The following is a 22,101-nucleotide window of genomic DNA, read 5'->3' as shown; positions in this document are numbered from 1 at the left end:
TAGGCTTCTGATAGTTGTTTTGAAATGTTATATTTATGTAGATATTGAGCCTAAACAAGTTCTGGAATAATCAAAGGATTAGAATTGATTCAAATCAAACAAGGCTAAGGTGAGTGCAATTTTTATTGTACTTATATTATTGAATGAACATTGGCTTGCGATGAGCCAGTGATGGAGTTACTACGGTAAGAAGTGACTCCTAAATTGTTATTTGATTTCATGATTTTTATATGTGCATGAATACATGAAATGTGTATAGATTATTATAAATGTTACATGATATACATGCATACAGGATTATGCTATGAGACATGACCATGTGAAATGAGAAAAACTATGTGAATATATGAAATGACATATGAATATGCAAAATGTGATATGATATGAAATACATGGTTACACATACATGTGGTATGTGACAGAAGAGAAAGAACAAGTGATGAGAAATGTATTCATCATAAATGCCCATAGTATATGATACGAGAGCTATAGGTATAGTTGGCATGCCAAGAGTCGAGGGTTCTGTAGTCCTTCGGGACGTAGTCCTTCGGGACGTAGTCCTTCGGGACGTAGTGGTCCTACGGGACATATATAGCAGTCATTCGGGACGAATACTGAACTAATGTTCGGTGCCCCATGAGGGAATTTATACGAGCTGTGGTGACAGCATTTGTGCACAACCTCAATGAACTCACATACCTCTATTCTCAATAATATACATGGGCAATACAATTGAAAGATAAATTAAAGTGAAAGTGGCACAAGAAGGTAAGTGTTACATGTGCTTGACATGCTTATATATGTTATCATGTGATAGATACATGCATGTTGAAATGTCATGATCAAATGATAAGAATGCACATTCATGAATTTGTTGTTAAATGTTTATTTATTGCCTCACTAAGTCTATGACTTAGCGTGTAAGTGATTTACACGTAGGTACCAAGAAACGTGAAGAGAAAGAATAGAAGTAGCAAGGACAGTATTATTACTTGAAGATCAGATCAGAAGTAATCACAAGTATGTATTTTGGCGTGTATAGAGTGTTGGCATGTAATAAGTCGTTAATTATGAATACTCTGATTAAACTTGTATTTTGTGGTCTCTCTGATGTAAATTAAAGTATTTTGTTTTAAACAAAGTTTTAAATTACCCGGGGTATTTTCTTTAAGTGTCCAGATTTGAAAAGTCAATGTGACACCTCGGACTCGTATTCGGGTCGGGTACGGGTTGGGGTGTTACAGTTAATGGCATCAGAGCTAAGGTTTAGTCGATTCTCGGCATAAACCAGAGTCTTGAGTGTTTTATAAAGTATACATGCCAACAATATAGTGAAAACTTCTGATCTGATGGAATAGTAAGTATGTTGTTGTGCTAATAGAACTATATGATTGTATTTTTATAGATGTCCGGACAAGATAGTTCTAGAAATGAAGTGGGAGATGATATACCCGCTGAAAGCAGTAATTCACCTGCCCTGGCCAGGCAGAGTGAAGAACAGACACCCTCTGGAGTGCCTGTGAATGATCAAGATGTATTCTTTAGAACTTTAGACGCAGTATTGACGCGTTTTCAACCTCCTGTTACTTCAACTCCAAAAATGAATGTTGCGAAAGAGTTAAAGGGATTAGGAGCTCCAGAGTTTAGAGGGGAAGCCGATGAAGGTCCTATTACTGCGGACCTTTGGCTTAATGACGTGAAGGTCATGCTTACGGGACTTCATTGTTCCGATGCTGAGAAGTTAGATGGGGTAATTTCCTTGTTGAGAGGACAAGCAAGGATTTGGTGGACCAATGTTACATTGAGGATGACTAACGCCCAAGTAACTTGGTCATTATTTTTAGAAGAATTCAAACATAAGTACATCGGAGATCAGTTTGTTCGCCAAATGAAGCAAGAGTTCATGAATCTGAAGCAATGGAATCACACCGTATATGAGTACCAGTGTGAATTCAATAAGTTGAGTCGCTTTGCTGCTGAGCTTGTTCCTACTGAGAATGATGCTTGTGAGTGGTTCGTAGAGGGGTTACATCCTCGGTTGAAGGAAATGTTGATTGTATTGAATTTATCCTCGTTTCAAGAGGTAGTCAATCGTGCCAAAGCTTGGAAAGAGCTCAGAATGAGAGATTTGAAATTCAAGGACTCAAACAGTCAAGAGAGCGGGTGCTTCTTCGAGTTCCGCACCGTCAAAAAGAGGCAGAGATGTTGGTTCTCGACCTCAAGTTAGATCGGAGTCAGTAGTATCCTCAGCTAGAGGATCAAATCCGATGAGAGGCAGACAAACTCAATCAGTGGGATCTGGAGCTGGGAGATTTAACCAGAGTCAAGATAGACAATGCCAACATTGTGGAAAGAATCATCCTGGAATATGTAGAAGGATTTCTGGAGCTTGCTTTAGATGGGGAGACCGGACATTTTGTTCGGGATTGTCCTAGAGTAGTCGATGAATCTGCACAGCCAGAGAGGTCTATTTCTACAGGCCAAAGGGGAAGAGGTAGAGGCAGAGGAAGAAATCAGTCAGAGTCCTCTGCTCAACAAGAGATACGTTCCACTGCTCGAGTGTATAATCTCAGGACCAATGAGGATCGGGATGAACCGGAGATTTTAACAGGTACTTTTCTGTTGTTTGATAAACGGGTTATGGTATTGATTGATACGGGTTCTACATACTCATACATTACTAGTAAGTTAGTAAGAGAATTGAACATTCAATTAGAAGCTACTAACAATGAGGTGATAGTGACGAATCCGTTAGGACACAGTGCTCGGGTAAATATGGTGAGTCGAGGGTGTCCTATACGAATTCAGGGAATTGAATTCCCTGCTAATTTGATGGAATTACCATTTGAAGAATTTGAAGTGATATTGGGAATGGATTGGTTATATCGTTATTATGCTAATGTCGATTGTAGACTGAAAAGAGTAACGTTGAGAAGTCCAGAAGAGGTAGAAATTGTGGTGTTTAGTGAAGGGTGGAATCCATTGGCAAATGTGATCTCAGTGATGACGGCAAAGAAGTTACTGCTACAGGGATGTCAAGGTTTTATTGCTAATGTACTTGATGTTAGAACTAAGGAAAAAGGGATTGAAGAAATTCCTATCGTTAGAGAGTTTTCTGATATATTTCCTGCAGAATTGCCAGGTTTACCTCCGGACAGAGAGGTAGAATTTTAGATTGAGATAATGCCGGGAACAGCGCCCATTGCCATGTCACCATATAGGATGGCTCCAAAAGAGTTGCAAGAATTAAAGATTCAATTACAAGAATTACTGGACAAAGGTTTTATTAGACCAAGTGTATCACCTTGGGGAGCTCCAGTTCTATTTGTTAAGAAGAAAGATGGATCAATGCGTCTTTGTATCGATTACAGACAACTCAATAAAGTAACCATCAAGAACAAGTATCCACTTCCCCGAATCGACGATTTATTTGATCAATTAAAGGAAGCTTCAGTGTTCTCAAAAATCGATTTGCGTTCGGGTTATCATCAATTAAAGATTCAAGATAAAGATGTTCCAAAGACGGCGTTTAGAACAAGATATGGTCACTATGAGTTTATAGTGATGCCATTTGGAGTTACGAATGCACCAGCTGCTTTCATGGATTTAATGAACAGAATTTTTCAACCCTATTTGGACCAGTTCGTGGTGGTTTTCATTGATGATATTTTAATATATTCAAAGTCAGAGGAAGAGCATAGTTCTCATTTGAGGATTGTCTTGCAAAATTTACGAGACAAGAAGCTTTATGCTAAATTCTCTAAATGTGAATTCTGGTTGAATGAAGTAACATTCCTTGGACATGTAATTTCTGCAGAAGGAGTTCGAGTGGATCCTCAAAAGATTAAAGCTATTCTGGAGTGGGAAGTTCCAAAGAATGTATCAGAAGTTCGAAGTTTTCTAGGGTTAGCTGGTTATTATCGAAGGTTCGTTAAAAACTTTTCGATTATAGCTTTACCTCTAACTAAGCTGTTGAAAAAGGAAATAAAATTTGTTTGGACTCAAGAATGTCAAGAGAGTTTTGAAAAGTTAAAGAAGATTTTGACAGAAGCTCCAGTGTTAGTCCAACCTGAGTCTAGCAAGGACTTTGTAGTGTATAGTGATGCGTCTCATAATGGCTTGGGATGCGTGTTAATGCAAGAAGGCAAGGTGGTGGCCTACGCTTCGAGGCAATTAAAACCTCATGAGAAGAATTATCCAACACACGATTTGGAGATGGCTGCAGTAGTGTTCGCTCTAAAGATCTGGCGTCACTACTTGTATGGTGAAAAATGCTACCTGTATACGGATCACAAAAGTTTAAAGTACTTGATGACTCAGAAAGAGTTGAATTTAAGACAGAGAAGATGGGTGGAATTTCTCAAAGATTATGATGTTGTGATTGATTTCCATCCTGGAAAGGCAAATGTGGTAGCGGATGCCTTAAGCCGAAAAACGTTTGCAGCTTTACGAGCTATGGATGCTAAATTATCATTAAGCGAAGATGGTGCAATTTGTGCAGAATTGACTATCAAACCATCATGGTTAGATCGAATTAAAGGATTGCAGGAAAAAGATGAAAAATGTTCAAAGAAGTTGCAGCAAATAAATAATGGAGAGAGTACAGATTATGAAATCAAGTCTGATGAGAACTTGTATTATCGAGAGAGATTGGTAATTCCGAATGATGATGAATTAAAGAATGATTTGTTAACGGAAGCTCATTGTAGTCCATTGACAATGCATCCGGGAGGGAACAAAATGTATATGGATCTCAAGAGTCGATATTGGTGGCCGGGAATGAAGAAAGACATTACAGAATTCGTATCTAAATGTTTGATTTGTCAGCAAGTTAAGGCTGAGCATCAGGTTCCGTCGGGACTGTTACAATCAATTTCAATTCCTCAATGGAAATGGGAGAATGTAACGATGGATTTTGTCACGGGGTTGCCTTTAACTCCGAACAAAAGAGATTCAATATGGGTGATTGTAGACAGGTTAACTAAGTCAGCCCATTTTATTCCGGTACGAACTGATTTTTCTATGGATAAATATGATGAGTTGTATATTAGAGAGATTATACGGTTACATGGTGTACATGTTTCCATAATTTCTGATCGGGATCCTAGATTCACGTCACGATTTTGGAAGTCTTTACATGGATCATTGGGCACACGACTGAATTTTAGCACAGCATTTCATCCTCAGACAGATGGTCAGTCTGAACGAACTATCCAAATTCTGGAGGATATGCTAAGAGCTTGTGTAATTGAATTCAAAGGATCATGGGAAAGGTATTTGCCACTTGCTGAATTTGCGTATAACAATAGTTATCAGTCAAGCATCAAAATGGCTCCATATGAAGCTTTATATGGAAGAAGATGTCGTACACCCTTGAACTGGTATGAACTTAAGGATCGAGAGGTTATTGGTCCTGAGTTGATTCAGGATACGGAAGAGAAAGTTCAAGTCATTCAGAATAATCTGAAAGCTGCAGCTGATAGACAGAAATCATATGCCGATTTAAAAAGGAAAGAAATTGAGTTTCAAATCGGAGATAAAGTGTTCTTGAAAGTGTCTCCGTGGAAGAAAGTATTGAGATTTGGACGTAAAGGAAAATTGAGTCCTCGGTTCATTGGACCATATGAAATCGTTAAGAGAGTATGACCAGTGGCATATCAATTGGCTTTGCCACCTGAAATAGAGAAAATCCATAACGTCTTTCATGTCTCCATGCTGAGGAAATATCGATTCGATCCATCTCATATTGTGACTACTGAAGAGATCGAAGTTCAATCAGATTTGACTTATGAGGAAGAACCTGTTCAAATATTGGCTCATGAAGTCAAGCAATTAAGGAACAAGACTATTCCATTAGTCAAAGTGTTATGGAGAAATCACAAGGTGGAAGAAGCTACGTGGGAACGCGAAGAGGACATGAAGATTCAATATCCCCATCTCTTTGAACAATGAAAATTCGAGGACGAATTTTCTTAAGGGGGAGAGATTTGTAACATCCCAAAATACGGGTTAGTGACTAAATTGTAAAATTTCAGAGTTTGGTGATTTAAGTAGGATATTTGTACAGTCCAATGATTTGTTCGGAAATATTTCCTGAAAGTTATTAGTAATTATCAAAGGAATTAAAGGGCAAAATGGTCATTTAGCATGAAAGATATTTTTTATCTCTTTATTAAGAGATAAATGTGAGTTGGGGAAAGAGTTTCTGAAAACTCTTTCTTCTTCTTTTCTTCTTCTCCAACGTGCAGGGCAAAGGTAAGGTTTTCTAAATTGTTGGTTATTTGTTAAATTAAAGATTAGGTTTTGATCATTAGATGATAACTAAGCTTAAGGAAAGCTTAAGTTGTCTTATAATCAAAAGATGAAGAAGTTATAAGAGATTAAAGAAAATGAGTTTTTATATGAAATCATGGAAAAGAGTTGATAAGTTGAATTTAAAGTTAAATTTGACTTGTCATCATCCTAATTAAGGAATATGAAGTGTTAGAATTGTATTTAGAACATATTGAAATTGAGTATGATTCTTGAATTTCATATGAAGGATAGGATTTTGAAGTTATAGATGATTTTCATGGATATAAGTTGGTTTAAGTGATGGTAGTTGAATTTAATGACATGATAGGGGTTTAAAATAGAAGAATTAAGTGAAGAATTGATGATTTTCGGGGTTAAAATACCAATTCTGGTTAGAGGGAACCGATACCCTATGAAGGGAATCGATTCCCCCTCTTGGACGAAATTTTTCCAGAATGTCCAGGGGGTATCGATTCCCCTGGGGGGGGGGAATCGATTCCCCCTAAAGGAAAAATGAAATTAGGTTCAATAATCTGGCTTAAGTTGTTAACATCAAGTTTAAGGTTTAGGCTTCTGATAGTTGTTTTGAAATGTTATATTTATGTAGATATTGAGCCTAAACAAGTTCTGGAATAATCAAAGGATTAGAATTGATTCAAATCAAACAAGGCTAAGGTGAGTGCAATTTTTATTGTACTTATATTATTGAATGAACATTGGCTTGCGATGAGCCAGTGATGGAGTTACTACGGTAATAAGTGACTCCTAAATTGTTATTTGATTTCATGATTTTTATATGTGCATGAATACATGAAATGTGTATAGATTATTATAAATGTTACATGATATACATGCATACAGGATTATGCTATGAGACATGACCATGTGAAATGAGAAAAACTATGTGAATATATGAAATGACATATGAATATGCAAAATGTGATATGATATGAAATACATGGTTACACATACATGTGGTATGTGACAGAAGAGAAAGAACAAGTGATGAGAAATGTATTCATCATAAATGCCCATAGTATATGATACGAGAGCTATAGGTATAGTTGGCATGCCAAGAGTCGAGGGTTCTGTAGTCCTTCGGGACGTAGTCCTTCGGGACGTAGTGGTCCTACGGGACATATATAGCAGTCATTCGGGACGAATACTGAACTAATGTTCGGTGCCCCATGAGGGAATTTATACGAGCTGTGGTGACAACATTTGTGCACAACCTCAATGAACTCACATACCTCTATTCTCAATAATATACATGGGCAATACAATTGAAAGATAAATTAAAGTGAAAGTGGCACAAGAAGGTAAGTGTTACATGTTCTTGACATGCTTATATATGTTATCATGTGATAGATACATGCATGTTGAAATGTCATGATCAAATGATAAGAATGCACATTCATGAATTTGTTGTTAAATGTTTATTTATTGCGTAAGTCTATGACTTAGCGTGTAAGTGATTTACACGTAGGTACCAAGAAACGTGAAGAGAAAGAATCGAAGTAGCAAGGACAGTATTATTACTTGAAGATCAGATCAGAAGTAATCAACAAGTATGTATTTTGGCGTGTATAGAGTGTTGGCATGTAATAAGTCGTTAATTATGAATACTCTGATTAAACTTGTATTTTGTGGTCTCTCTGATGTAAATTAAAGTATTTTGTTTTAAACAAAGTTTTAAATTACCCGGGGTATTTTCTTTAAGTGTCCAGATTTGAAAAGTCAATGTGACACCTCGGACTCGTATTCGGGTCGGGTACGGGTTGGGGTGTTACAGAAAGTCACGTTTCATGAAAAAGAGAAAAGGAAATGGGGATGGGGATGGGGATGGGGATGGGGATGGGGGAGGGGAGAGGGGAGGCGGGATGTTTATGTGTTTTTTTTTAATAAATAAATATTTTTTTAAATAAATCTTTAAATTTATCAGAACGTGATATATGCGGTCAAATTTAACGGTAGTTACGGTTCAGACACCTAAAAATGTTCTAATAAAAATGTTAGGACACTTATTTTTAGCTCATAACGACGTTGTTAGACGACAAACCTTGACTGACATTTTGAAATTTTTCGAAGATGAAAAATGAAATCTTCAAGAACTGGGATTGATGAATGTCTCTCTGATTTCATCGGATTCAACCCTCATGCTTAAAAAATTTGTGACTTGCAATGGACGCTGGTGACCTTGAGGGTGGAGATGGTGGATGAAATCTTGTCCAGTGGAGGAGGTACGGTGGTTGAGTTGGTGCGGGGAAGTGGCGGTGTAGTTGAGTGGGAGGAGAGAAAAGTAGAGAAAGAAAACAATTTTTATTTTATATTTTAAAAAATAAAATATTATTTATTTTATTTTAATTCATTTTTATATAAAGAAAAGAAATTTAAATTAAGTAGTGACATGGTGTGTTTTGACTGGTCATCAAATTTTATTATTAACAAAATTAACATTTTAAGACAAACGAAATAATAATTTAAATTTAAGAAATAATTTGATACAAATAATATATTTTAAGAAGTAATGATGCATTTAAGATTAAGGATTACAAGTAGCGAATTATGTTAAAGGACGTTAATATCTTTTATGTTTCATAAAACAAATTACAAAATAAATATTTTGTATTTGAAAATTACTTAATAAACCTGTTAAAGGTTACTTTATATTAATCATAGAGGATATTATATGATAAAATTGCCAAATTAATGGTTTGAAAAGAAAACATTTCCTTATATAAGATATTGTAAAAAATATTTTTTTTTATCTAATATAAATGTATAGTGTCTTACAAAAGACATCCAAATAGGGATGGCAACGGGTCGGGTTCGGGCCGGGTATTGGTCCCCCGTCTCCGTCTCCGTTTAAAAAACTCATACATGTCACCGCTTAAAAAACTACGGGATTTAAACGGGGATCCCCATCGGGTAATCGGGGAAAACCGTGGGGAAACGGGTATCACCGTTTAGCATAAACGGTTATTTAAACGGATATCGGGCTGAGTATATATATATTTAAATATATATATATATATATTATATTTTAAAATTAAATTAAATTTATTAATATATATATATATATATATAATAATTATTTTAATATTTATCGGGACGGGTATCGGGTCGGGTAATCGAGGCGGGGATTACCAAACCCATCCACATCCCCGTCCCAGTTTAGCATAAACGGTTTTTCCTCGTCCCCGTTTAGCATAAACAGTTTTTTTTCCGTCCCCGTTTAATTCGATTTTCAGTTTTCCCCGTCGGATTCGAATTTTTTTGCCATCCCTACATCCAAAGCATCTAGTAACTTTTAAAAGACACACAATCATATCTTTGAGATGATAAACTGCACCTTTGCCTTTCTTAGCATGACCATTTAGCTCATAAACTGCACCTTTGCCTTTCTTTGAGATCATACATTTATCATTCTAAGTTGTCTATAGGGTTGAATGGATGTTTAATAGATTATATTGACGATGCCAGAGAATTAGGGTAGAGTGATCCTCTATCTATCTATTTGTTTATTCTTATTATGAATGTATTGTCATGTTTATTAAATTGGACTGGTAAGTATGATATATTTGCATATCATCCTAGATGCAAAAGGGTGAAGCTTATTCGTATGTGTTTTGTCGATGATCTTTTAATTTTTTTTAAAGGTAAGTTTGATTTAGTGCAAGATATTTACACTTTTAAGTGAATTTATTTAAGACTTGTCTTAATAATATCTTAGTATATTTTAGATATGACAAAATTATATAATATATCATTAATAAAAATAAAATAAAATTATGAAAATACAAAAAAAAAGTGTAGACATGATATTATATATCACAAAATTTTATGTGTGAAAAATATTATAAATATGTAAAAACATAATTAAACATAATTATAGACGAGCATGATACGAATTAACACCTATATACACGTAAAAAATAAAATATGATGAGATCTGCATAAACAAGTTCTACAAAGCAAATGGATGTATGAATTTGGGAAACAAGCGAGGTGATGAATTTGAAGATGAAATCAAAGCTAGAAAAAAGAACATCTATTAAGTTAAAATCAGGAAATGGGTTTCCAATTCTCCAAACTTTTAGATTGAACTCTCATTTGATTTTATTTTATTTTTTAGTATTACCTTCCTTGGACATTTGCTGCATCAGGAAAAGGTACCTGAGAACCGAGTGTTACATTAGAATCATCACTTTCATCCGTTGCTGTCGTTGTCGTCGGCGGCTCGGCGGGGCTGGGGCTGGACTCACCGGTTTCATTTCTTTTTTCCAAACCAATAAAGTTAGTATTGTCTTCCGATTCATCGATTTGTGATGAAGCCTCTTGAAGCTGTAATGAATATTCCAAGTTCCACAACACATCCCCCATGCTTGGTCGATCGACTCCATATTCGGCCAAGCATTTCTCGGCCGCTTCCGTGAATTTCTTCAACGATCCTTCGCAGATCGTCCCTGCGATTTTTGGGTCAACGATTTGGTCGACCATACCCTTTTTATGCCACTGCATTGCCCAATCGGCCAAGCTAACTTGATCCCTTGGTAGTCCCGGACAAATCACTGGTCTTGCACATAAAACCTCGAAAAGAACCACTCCGAACGAGTAAACATCGGATTTCTCTGTCAGTTGTTGTCTACGGAAATATTCAGGGTCAAGATACCCGAAGCTACCTTTCACTGCAGTACTAACATGGCCTTGGTCCATGGCAGCCGCTTTGGAGAGCCCGAAATCAGACACTTTGGCGACGAAGTTTTCATCTAGAAGAATGTTCGTCGTCTTGACGTCACGGTGAATGATTCCTTGTGTGGCACCGGTGTGAAGATAATGCAACCCTCGAGCCGCACCGATGCAGATTTCGAGCCGTTGTTTCCAGGTCAATGTTGTTTTATTCGCGCGACCATAAAGATGGTCCCGAAACGGACCATTAGCCATGTACTCATAAACAAGGATCATCTCCGAATCCTCATCGCAGAATCCAATCAACGACACGAGATGTCGATGTCGGAGTTTCGAGAGCATTTCGATTTCAGTCTCGAATTCGTTAATGCCTTGTTCGGATCCATGGTTGCCTCGTTTTATAGCGACCTTGGTGCCATCCTCTAATGTCCCGACGAACACTTTCCCAAACCCACCAACACCGATGACCGTATTCTCGTTGAAAGTTTGGGTGGCATTTTGTAGCTCGTTTAAAGTGAATAACTTTCCAAGGTCATGAGAGTAAACACTTGATAATCCACTCTTGCTCTTTCTAGATCCAAAGATGCTTGATTTCTTCGAGCTGTAATTAGCTTTGCTGCCATGGATTGGTAATAGCCACGACGAGAAGTTTTTCTTCTTTTGCCAATCTTGGGGTCGTTTTTTCCACCTAACACAAATGACCCCGAGGAAGAACATTGCCATAAACGCCAATGCCAGCCCCGAAATTGCCAGGATTTTAAGGTTGCTCGATTCCGGCCCTTTATACAAACCATCGACCGTATATAAACCATCGAAGCTATCAGCTATGTTGCTCATCTTCATCACTTCCAAGCCATTGAGGATTGCGTTAGGTTTGCCGCTGTTAGAGTCTGCGATCGGACCAACTTGAACCACTATCGAATCATTCGTTATCGACGATGCATTGAGCACGAAATCAGTGTAATATGCGGTGGCCAAATCACCTGCTTTCTCAGTTAAATCAAGACGCGAAATTCCCATTAACCCGTTTATGTACACACTGAAGTATAATTCATTCTTAGCCTTGCTTACAATGTCACAAAAGTGCATCCTGATGAGATACGAGAAGGTCTCGTCAACACTCATTGCCCACGAGAGATTGAAATTAGGAACTGTGGTCTGAGCATACGCTTCGGACATCATCCGATCTGCCGTCTCGTAAACCATTTCCGGCGCAACCAACCGAGTCATCTTATTCTCCGGTCGGTACTTGATGTTTTTACCCCTGACGGCCTCGGTTCCTTGGGGAAACGTGTTGTATGGTTCATCGGGAGCCCATGTTCTAGCCAATGTATCATTCTTCGGAGTGATGGTTTGCCCTCCCATATTCAATCGGTACTCGACTTCCAAACCGATATTTGATAAGCCATTGATCGTGTTACCTTGTGGTACCGATGAGGCCGAATCGGAGAGAATTTCATCGGGGACCCCTTCGATCTCCAGTGCATTAATGAATGCGAAAGAATCTTTTTTGGGCTTGAACACGATGGATAAATGTTGAGTAGCATTAACAAGATACTCCTTGAGAACCACCTTGGAATCATCCATGGAGAAATCTTGCAAGAGGACGTACTTGTCTGTTTGGACGGTGAAAATCGCCGTCTTGAGATCATATTTTTCGTGACGGAGCGGGTAAAAGTAGAGACGAATCCAATGTTTTCCGGGCACGGAAACGGAGAACAAATACTTGGAATCCGAAGTGAAAATCCTCGCGGCTTTATAAAGATCCATTAACGATGAAGGGGTGGAATTCGTGAAGGCGCTGTCAGGGATCGGATCGGTTTTTGTTTGAACATCTTCATTCGTCGATAAATGACTACTCATTTCCGTATCCGATTTGAATATCCGTCCGTCGTCGAGCTTCACCTCGCTCGAACCGCAGTTGATGAGATAACTATCCGAAGGCTGATACAAATCCGGCGAAGAAACCGGAGAAGCCGTCGGTGCCATATCAGGAGGATCGACACTTTGGGCCGAAACAAAGCTTTCTTTCAACAAAAGAAGACAGAACAAAAGGGAGGAGACATAAACAGCCCTTGTCGGCCTATGATGACCTCCCCCCATTGTGCAAACCAACGGACACAAGCCGGCGTTTGATGAGGTGCCGACGATGGTGGTGGTGGTGGTGGTGGCAGGATTAGGTTTAGGGGTGAGAATAAAAAATAAAATCAATAAAAGAATTAATTTGTACAAAACAAAAAAATATTTAAGAAAATCGTTAACGAGACAATCAAACAAAAGGGATGTCGTTGGTTTAAAACATGTAAGAAGGGAAGAACATAAACTTGCTAAGCTGTAATGTCTATGCTAACGAGGTTTTTTTAGGGTTATCGTGTGGTTGAAAGGAAGAAGACGAGTAAGCTAAAGGAGATTAGATTATAAAAGAACAAATCGCGAGATTTGCGTTAGGCCATTGAAGAATCAAATTGTGTTGTCACCATCTTTGCTTTAATAACAGTTTACGTTACCCACATTTAGAGGCGTTAACATACGCAAAAATATAAAATTAAATTATATATTTTATAGTAATTGTTTTACATTAATACCAAATGTGTATAATTTTAAAAAATTCTAATAATAGAGATGTTGTTCAATTTCCACCTACTAGATTTATCTTATATTTTATAATAGTTTGAGGTGACTATAAGATAATATATATTTAGATTTTTATTTATTTATTGACAACGTACACACATTTTATAGATATAATTGTTTGAATTCATCAGTTCAAGGGAGAATAACATTCTCTTTTACCATTAAAATAATTTGACGGGTTGACTTATCTAATTGTTAAACTTACTTTTCAACAAGAAACGAAATATTGGGTTCTATTTCAACTAGATACGAACCGAATGGTTTAATTATAATGAAAATTATATATGTATAAACTAATAACGATAAATCACTTATTCTAATGTAAGTTTGATGAGTATTGCATATTTTCGAAAGTTTTTCCACAGTTAACATTTTAATAATTTAATCGTTGAATAATAAGTTATAAGTTATAATATTACATTTTAAAAATTAAAATATTTAATTATTTATTTTTTATAAAGAATTTTTTATTGAAACCATTAATTTTGTTAAAAAATGAAATATTGAGAACTACAATAAATGTTTACAAACATGATCTTAAACTAAGTATATAATTAGGGCATTTTATTATAATTACCGCCACAATAAACTAGCCACTTAAGATCACACAATAAATGTTAAAAATTTTAATTAAAAAACTCAAACAAAAGATAGATATGAATAGATTTGTCTGCATCGATAAACGAACCACAAAAGGGTCAAGCTATTGAAAGAACATCGATAAAAGCGCAAATTAGAACGAAGCAAGAAAACTATCCATGAATTCAAATCGCGTATCCAAATCAAATTCAATGGTCCAAAGAAGGGAAGATTTGCATGATAACAAATAAGCGTCATCTTGATCAATCTTGACAATATCAAGTCCAACCTTGATGAAAATGATAAATGAAAACAACAATCAAACGACTGAAAACGTGCCAAAAGATAGAATAAAACGAGCTATTGAGGCAAAGTTTCTAAAAATTAAAATAACAAAGAAAAAAATAAAGAGTTGATAAAAAAAACAAAAAATATCGACATCAACGACTAACACTAAGATTGATATCGCTACCTATCAAATAAAAGTGAAGAGAGAGATATGTGACTATTAGAGTTTTTTAGAACCTAAATTTGAAATGGATATATTTATATATATATATTGATTTAGTATGATATAATTATAATTTAATATTTTTTTAGAAATTTTTTAATTAATTAACAATTACACACGGAGTTATTTGAATCTATAATTTTTAAAGATAATAACATTTTCTTTTACTACATAAATCACTTGATGAGTTTATAATAGATATACTTTATCTAACTTTATTTTATATATAGATATTAATCATTAGATATCAGTTATAGAAAGAGTTATATTGGTGTGTAAAGTATAATAATCTTTAGCATATAACTAATATATTAAATAATATTTAAAATAATTGCACTGTATATCATAAATACAATTATTATATATACTAAAATAGTTGTTATGTCTTGTTTGACATTGTCAAACCTATACGGGAGTAATGTATAAAATAATCATTATTGAATTAACATGTTGGTTCAAGTGATAAATCGTTTAATATCACTTAAGTAAGTTCTCAAGTTCAAGTCTTTGTGTTCGCAAAAAATCCCTACTGGGAGACTCACCCACCAAAACTAGGTGTGCGACGCGATTCAGTCAAGGCGAAACCTTGAAACATGAAGGGCAATAAAAAGATCAAGATTCTAAATAGATATTACTTTATAATAATCTCAATATTTTTTAATAACAAAATAACATGTACATTAGGGGGGTGAATGTTCAATCGAATCAAGTAAAAAAAATTCGAGTTGACGAATTTCATTTTATAACTCAAACTTGAATTGAATTTTTTCAATTCGAATCGAGTTTTCAAGTTTCTATTCAAATTTAATCGTAAATATTTATAATATTATAATACTTTTTTAATTTAATTTAAATGAGTTTCATATGCTTGCATCTAAGTCTCCAAACTTTTAAAACTTTCAACACAGTCACCAAACAATGAGTTCGTTTGCAATATGGTCCCCGACGTAACGGCCATTTCACTGCCGTTAGAGTAAATTATATAAATGGTCACTGAACTTTTCAGGTGCTTGCATTTAGGTCCCTCCAACTTTCAAAACTTGCAACACAGTCATCAATTATATTGTAAACCTCAAATTCCAAAATATTTCAATTTCATTCTAAACCTTAAATTCCAAAAATACTTTAATTACATGCCCAATCCCAAATTTATAATCCGTTCTCAAAATCTACCATAACAAATTGAACTTGAAGTAACAATCCTAACCCCTCAAAACATAACCCTAAATGCTAAATTTCCCCACCAATTAACCCAACATAATCAACAACATTGAGTTCATTTTGGGTCCATAACAATAAGTGTTTATGTTGGGTTTACGATTTAAAAGTTAGATTTAACCAACTATAAATGAACAATACTCAATTTGATTTGAAAAAATTATTTTTCAACTTGAATTGATTCAAAAAATATTATACAAATTGACTTTGAGTTGTAATTTCATAAACTCAACTTAAAAAAATTTCAACTTAAAATCGAGTTGTAAAATACAATTCGAATATCTCAAATTTTTTAGTAATTAGTGGATTAATTTTTAAGTTTGAGTCAAGTCCCTTGACTCTGTATGATATATTTATATCACATATGGAAAAAATATGACGAATATATGTATTGCATATGGTTAAAAACTATTTAAATTAGAATCAAATAATATTATAGTATCATAAATATTTATAATTAAATTTAAGCACAAACTCGAAAATTCAATTCAATTCGACTTGATTTAAATTTTATAAACTTAAATCGAAATTTTTTTGAGTCAACTATTTTATAAATTGAACTGAATTAGAATCAAATAATATTATAATATGATAAATATTTATAATTAAATTTAAACAGGAACTCAAAAATTCAATTCAATTCGACTTGATTTAAATTTTATAAACTCAAATCAAAAAACTTCGAGTAAACTATTTTATAAACTAAATTGAGTATTTAGGTCCAACATAACCCTAAATCCAACATAATCACTTATTATTCACTTATAGTTGGTTAAATTTTTTCGAAACAGTTATGTTTTGAGGGGTTAGGGTTGATGCTTCAAGTTCAGTTTGTTATGGCATATTTTGAGAATGAATTATGAATTTGGGGTTGGTTATGTAATTGAAGTATTTTAGAATTTGAGGTTTAAAATATAATTGAAGCGTTTTGGATTTGGGGGTTTAGAATGTAATTGATGACTGTGTTGCAAATTCTAAAAGTTGGAGGGACCTAAATGCAAACGCCTGAAAAGTTCAATGACCATTTATATAATTTACCCTAACTGCAGTTAAATGGCCGTTATGTCGGGACCATATTACAAACAAACTAAATGTTTGATGACTGTATTGAAAGTTTTAAAAGTGTAGGGACCTAAATGCAAGTATTTAAAAAGTTAAGTGACCATTTATATACTTTACCCTAAAATTTAAAAACCTTTTAATGATTAATCTCATATCATCTTCGAGCTTCGACGCCGTTTTCCAGCAAACAACCAGAAACATCGAGCATTCGCAAAATAGTACTGCTTGTGCTTGCTAAAAGGCCTAATAGAAAAGGTTTCGATTCGCCAAGTTTGTGGCTTTCTTTCGTTGTTGTTGGATTAACTGTGGGTTTTAGCTCTTACCACTCACTATCTTCCTCTCTTAGTCTCATGGTGAGTTTGTATTCTTTGCTCCTTAATCAAATTCAATGCTTTCTTAGTTAGGAATGAACTTTCGGAATTGATTTTATGGTGGTTTAGGCTATTTCACGTCGGTGCTCGTTAAATTCCCAGAAGAAGAAAGAAGAAGAATCCCATGGGATTTGAGGATTAGGGTTTTGCGTATTTCTCTCACGTTTCTCTCTTTGATATCTCACCTAAGCTGTCTGGTAAGATTTAATGCCCGAATTCGTTTTCTAATTTCAATTAATTTCAGTTTTCATTTTGTTAAATGTAGTTTTTTTTGGTAATTTCCAGGAAGCAGAAAAGGCTCGAAGCTTTGAAATTAGTTTATGGTATTTTTTGTATTTTGGAATTTTTGATGGGGAAGGGAAAGATGGATGAAGGGAAAGGAGGGGATCAGTTCCACAGGAATGAAGCAATCTCGGCAGTTGCTGACGAGAGTTTTTTAGGTGAGGAAGACGACGATTATGAAGACCTTTACAGTGATGTTAATGTTGGTGAAGGGTTTCTTCAATCTTTGAGAAGAAGCGACAATGTAGGGTTTCTAAATGAAGAAAATAAGAATAGTTCAAATATTAACAGTGGTGGGAAATTTAATGGATCAGCAATAGGTGCTCTGGAATCTGGTGTTTCAATTCCGGGGGTTGCAGGTGGTGGTGATAGAGGGGATTCTAGTGTTTCTTATGAGAGTCAAGGTTTTAGGAGTGTTAGTGCTGTTGATGATGTCAAAGGACCTAGTCTGGATGTTGTTGGGGGTGGGCTTAGGGTTGAATTTGCTCAGGCCTCAAGTAAGCTGAATGAGGTAGCTGTGGAGCAGAGTGGGAATAAGAATAATGGTTTAGGCAGTGTAGGTGGTATGGGACATCAAGGATATGGTGTAGGGAATGTGAGGGGTGTTGAGAATGAAGGCTTGGTGAGACAAGGAGTAGTAGGAGGCGCTGGTGTGAATGGCTCTGGTGGCAGTGGCGGTGGCCCTACAATTGGGAATGGAGGTGGAAATGTGGGTGTTGCTGGTGCTGGCCCTGGAGTTGGGGCAAATGGTGGTGCAGCTGGAGGTGGCAGGACAATATTGTTTGTTGGAGATTTGCATTGGTGGACAACAGATACTGAATTGGAGTCCGAGTTGTGCAAGTATGGGCCTGTTAAGGAAGTAAAGTTTTTCGACGAGAAAGCAAGTGGGAAGTCAAAAGGGTATTGTCAGGTTGAGTTTTATGATCCAGCCGTTGCCACAGCTTGTAAGGAGGGAATGAATGGGCACGTGTTTAACGGAAGGCCTTGTGTTGTTGCCTTTGCATCTCCCTTTACTGTTAAGAAAATGGGAGAGGCTCAGTTAAATAGGAATCAGCAGATGGCACAGTCTGCTCTCTCGCAAGCAAAGATGGGTCCTAATGATGTGGCTGGTAAGACTGGTGCCAATAATATTCAAACTGGTGGGAATTATCAAGGTGGGGATAATAATAGAGGTTATGGGAGAGGGAATTGGGGAAGAGGCAATGCACAGGGGATGGGAGGTAGAGGGCCAGGTGGTCCTATGAGGAACAGGGGTGGTGGAATGGGTGGTAGAGGTATCATGGGAAATGGTGGAAATGGATTCGGGCAGGGAATGGGTGGGACAGCTCCTCTCATGCACCCGCAGTCGATGATGGGTCAAGGTTTTGATCCTGCTTTTGGTGTCCCCATGGGAAGAATGGGCGGTTATGGAGGCTTTCCTGGTGCTCCAGCGCCTCCATTTTCAGGGATTTTACCTTCATTCCCTCCTGTTGGAGGAGTTGGTTTGCCTGGAGTGGCTCCTCATGTTAACCCTGCATTTTTTGGAAGAGGTATGCCCATGAATGGTATGGGGATGATGCCTTCAAGTTGTGTAGATGGACCTAATATGGGAATGTGGTCGGATCCTAGCATGGGAGGATGGGGTGGTGATGAGCATGGTGGTGGAAGAGCTAGAGAGTCAAGCTATGGGGAGGAAGCTGCATCTGACCATCAATATGGCGAGGTTAGTCATGACAAAGGAGGTTGGCAAAACCCAGCTAAAGAGAAAGATAGAACTTCAGAAAGAGAGTGGTCTGGTTCATCCAAAAGAAGGAACCGCGATGATAAAGAATCAGGATATGATAGGGACGTACATAGGGAGAAGGAAATGGGCCATGGTCATGATTGGCCTGAAAGAAGGCGCCGGGATGATAGAGACATTGGCCGAGAACGTGATAGGGAGCGCTCTCGAGATCGTGACCTCGATCGTGATCGGGAGGAGAGGGAGAGGGATAGATATAGGGAAGACAGAGACAGATATGCAGATCATCGTAGGTACAGGGACTGTGAGCCAGAGCATGATGATGATTGGGACCGGGGGCGGTCATCAAGGACTCACAGCAAGTCCCGATTATCGCAGGAAGATGAGCATCGTTCAAGATCTAGAGATGCTGATTATGGGAAGAGGCGGCTTACCTCAGGGTGACCTACCTGAAGCCTCTTATATCAGTAAGTTCTGTTAGAAAATTTTTGAAAGAAAATATCAGTTATATCAATAAGTTCTGTTAGAAATTTTTTGAAAGAAAATATCAGTAAGGGCAGAAACATCTGGTTCATCATTCTCTTTGGTGTCTTTCTTAACTGGTGGTGGTGTGGTCATGAATTCATAGCCTTTCCTAGTTCAATTCCTGAGTTTGCCGATTGCTTCTCTTCCTTTGGAGTAGGTCCAAATCTTTTATGAAACAATTAAGTTCCTTGACCATATGTTCTTATCATATTATCCTAGCATCTTAATATCCATGAAAATATCCTTTAATGTTCTATTTTCCTGAATGTTCAGAATTGTGCAACACTTGTTTTAATGTGTATACAGTACACGTAAAATCCTCTATTTATATACATGTGTAATTCATGGAAGATCTCAAAATGTTGGGAATAGGCTAGCTAATATATGTGTAATGACGGATATTCAATTTTCTGCCATACATGGTACATGAGACTTATGCGGACATCCCCCTTCATAGATGATTGCCGACATATAGATTTAATGTACATGCTTAGTGTTTGTAATATAAATTAGGGAATCATTGGTTGTTTCCCTTTTCGTTGTTCACGCACAATTGATTCAGGAGAATTATCTGGCTGTAAGATTCAAAAGTCATCTTCTCGACATTCACTTTCAGATTTTGCTTATAGGTGTGACTTTCGCATTATGCTTCCCTTGTATTTGCTAATTGAGTTGAAAAAGATCATTCATTATTCCCTTATATTCATTATTGCTATGATCTATTGTGCATGCCTAATTACAAATGTTACTCAAATTATTTGATGTGTAGCTGGAAGGATACGAACTTGATATTTGAAGCTGTTCAGCTGAAGTACTGGTATCGTGGAGATGATCTGATCGCTGCCTCGGAAATTTGAGAGAGAAAGTAGATGGTGTTTCCTTTTGCCAGCAGTCATGTAGAATGGAACCATTCTTTTCAGTAGTTTTAGCTTTAAAGTAGCAGTTATGTTTTAGTTGATTCAACACTTGATGATGAAACCAATGTTATGATGTTTGCAGGGATTGTGAGATATGGTTATAGATTATTTCAGAAACTTAAAAGGAATAGTTTGAATTGTGATGTAATAATAGGGATTTAGCTGAGGATTGGTGGTTTTGCATCTTCTTTCGGCTGTTTTGTTGTATTGTTTTTGCCCCCTTTTTATTTTATTTATTTAGGCTTACCTTTTAGCATACCATTTTGTTTAGCCATGTAAAGGGTATGTGACCATTTGATTTGACCAATTAGAAGAGCCTTGTAAATTGTACAAAATTATGTGTTTGTGAACCTTGGCTAATTTGTATGATATATTTGGATTGATACTTTTTAACAGATTATTGTGGTAATTTTATAATACCAATCTCTTCTTAAAATAGTACAAGGTGACCATAATGATAGTATTTGTTCAGTATATTTTTTAATTATTGGTGATGAATGTATAGCTTATAACTTTTAACCACTGATGTTATTAGATGATTTTTTGTTATATAAACTGTAAATGATTAGAGATTTGATGATATTTCGTTATATAAATTGTAAAATTAGTGGTAATCAGTGGCGGATGTAGGTTTTGGTTAGGGTGAGCACATACGTATTTTAAAATCTGAATTTTTTATATATTAGTAATTTATTTTATTGAGGGTATTCACCTTAAAATTTTATTTGTGTTTATCTCATACAAAAAGTTTACATTATTAATATATATATATATATATGTGTGTGTGTTTACCAACAGTGGTAATCAGGCGAGTTTGAATCTGTTTAAATTTGTTTTACATTAGATATAGTTGAGTTTAAAAATATAAGCATATTCTATAGTTGGACCATATTCAAACTAAAAAATGCTACTGCAAGGGAATGCCAAAAAGATTACGAACTAAAGTATTAGGTACCGGTACCAACGAGTTTTTGTGTTTAGGTGTGATAGTGATAATCTTACTTCCTTAAAAAATATTATTTCAACATAAATAAAATATATAATTTATTAAAATAAATAATTTTTTTGATTAAGTTAAAGGTGATTATAAAATAATATTTATTTTAAGTACTCTCAACCATTTGACAATGATCGGCTCAATCATCATGCAGTACTGGTGCTTGAACCCATGACCTCTAAGAATAATAACAATTCATTAATCACTAATGTAAGTTAATTTGTACTTAATAAACAAATTTATTTGCACATTTACATGCCCATGATCGAAATCTTTAAATGAAAATATAAAACAACTTTATA

General features: G+C 35.9%; 2 protein-coding genes across 2 annotated transcripts; one reads left to right on the top strand and one right to left on the bottom strand.

The window, feature by feature from the left end:
- Positions 1–10,431: 10,431 nt before the first annotated feature.
- LOC120115991 (probable receptor-like protein kinase At5g61350) lies at positions 10,432–13,086 on the bottom strand. The gene is made up of 2 exons (XM_039136603.1): positions 12,988–13,086; positions 10,432–12,927 (listed from the first exon to the last, which is right to left on the bottom strand). The coding sequence occupies exons 1-2, from the start codon at positions 13,084–13,086 to the stop codon at positions 10,432–10,434; spliced, it is 2,595 nt and encodes an 864-aa protein (XP_038992534.1).
- Positions 13,087–17,126: 4,040 nt separating this feature from the next.
- LOC120116099 (uncharacterized PE-PGRS family protein PE_PGRS54-like) lies at positions 17,127–21,042 on the top strand. Its single transcript, XM_039136680.1, has 4 exons — positions 17,127–17,340; positions 17,428–17,555; positions 17,644–19,827; positions 20,655–21,042. Exon 3 carries the CDS (start codon positions 17,708–17,710, stop codon positions 19,802–19,804), a length of 2,097 nt encoding a protein of 698 aa, XP_038992611.1. The 5' UTR covers positions 17,127–17,340; positions 17,428–17,555; positions 17,644–17,707; the 3' UTR covers positions 19,805–19,827; positions 20,655–21,042.
- The last annotated feature ends 1,059 nt before the right edge of the window (positions 21,043–22,101 follow it).

Source organism: Hibiscus syriacus, unplaced genomic scaffold (genome assembly GCF_006381635.1).
Source record: "Hibiscus syriacus cultivar Baekdansim isolate YM2019G1 unplaced genomic scaffold, ASM638163v2 tig00000059_pilon, whole genome shotgun sequence".
NCBI lineage: Eukaryota > Viridiplantae > Streptophyta > Magnoliopsida > Malvales > Malvaceae > Hibiscus > Hibiscus syriacus.
The sequence above is the reverse complement of the archived record's forward strand: the minus strand, read 5'-3'. Positions and strand labels throughout refer to the sequence as shown.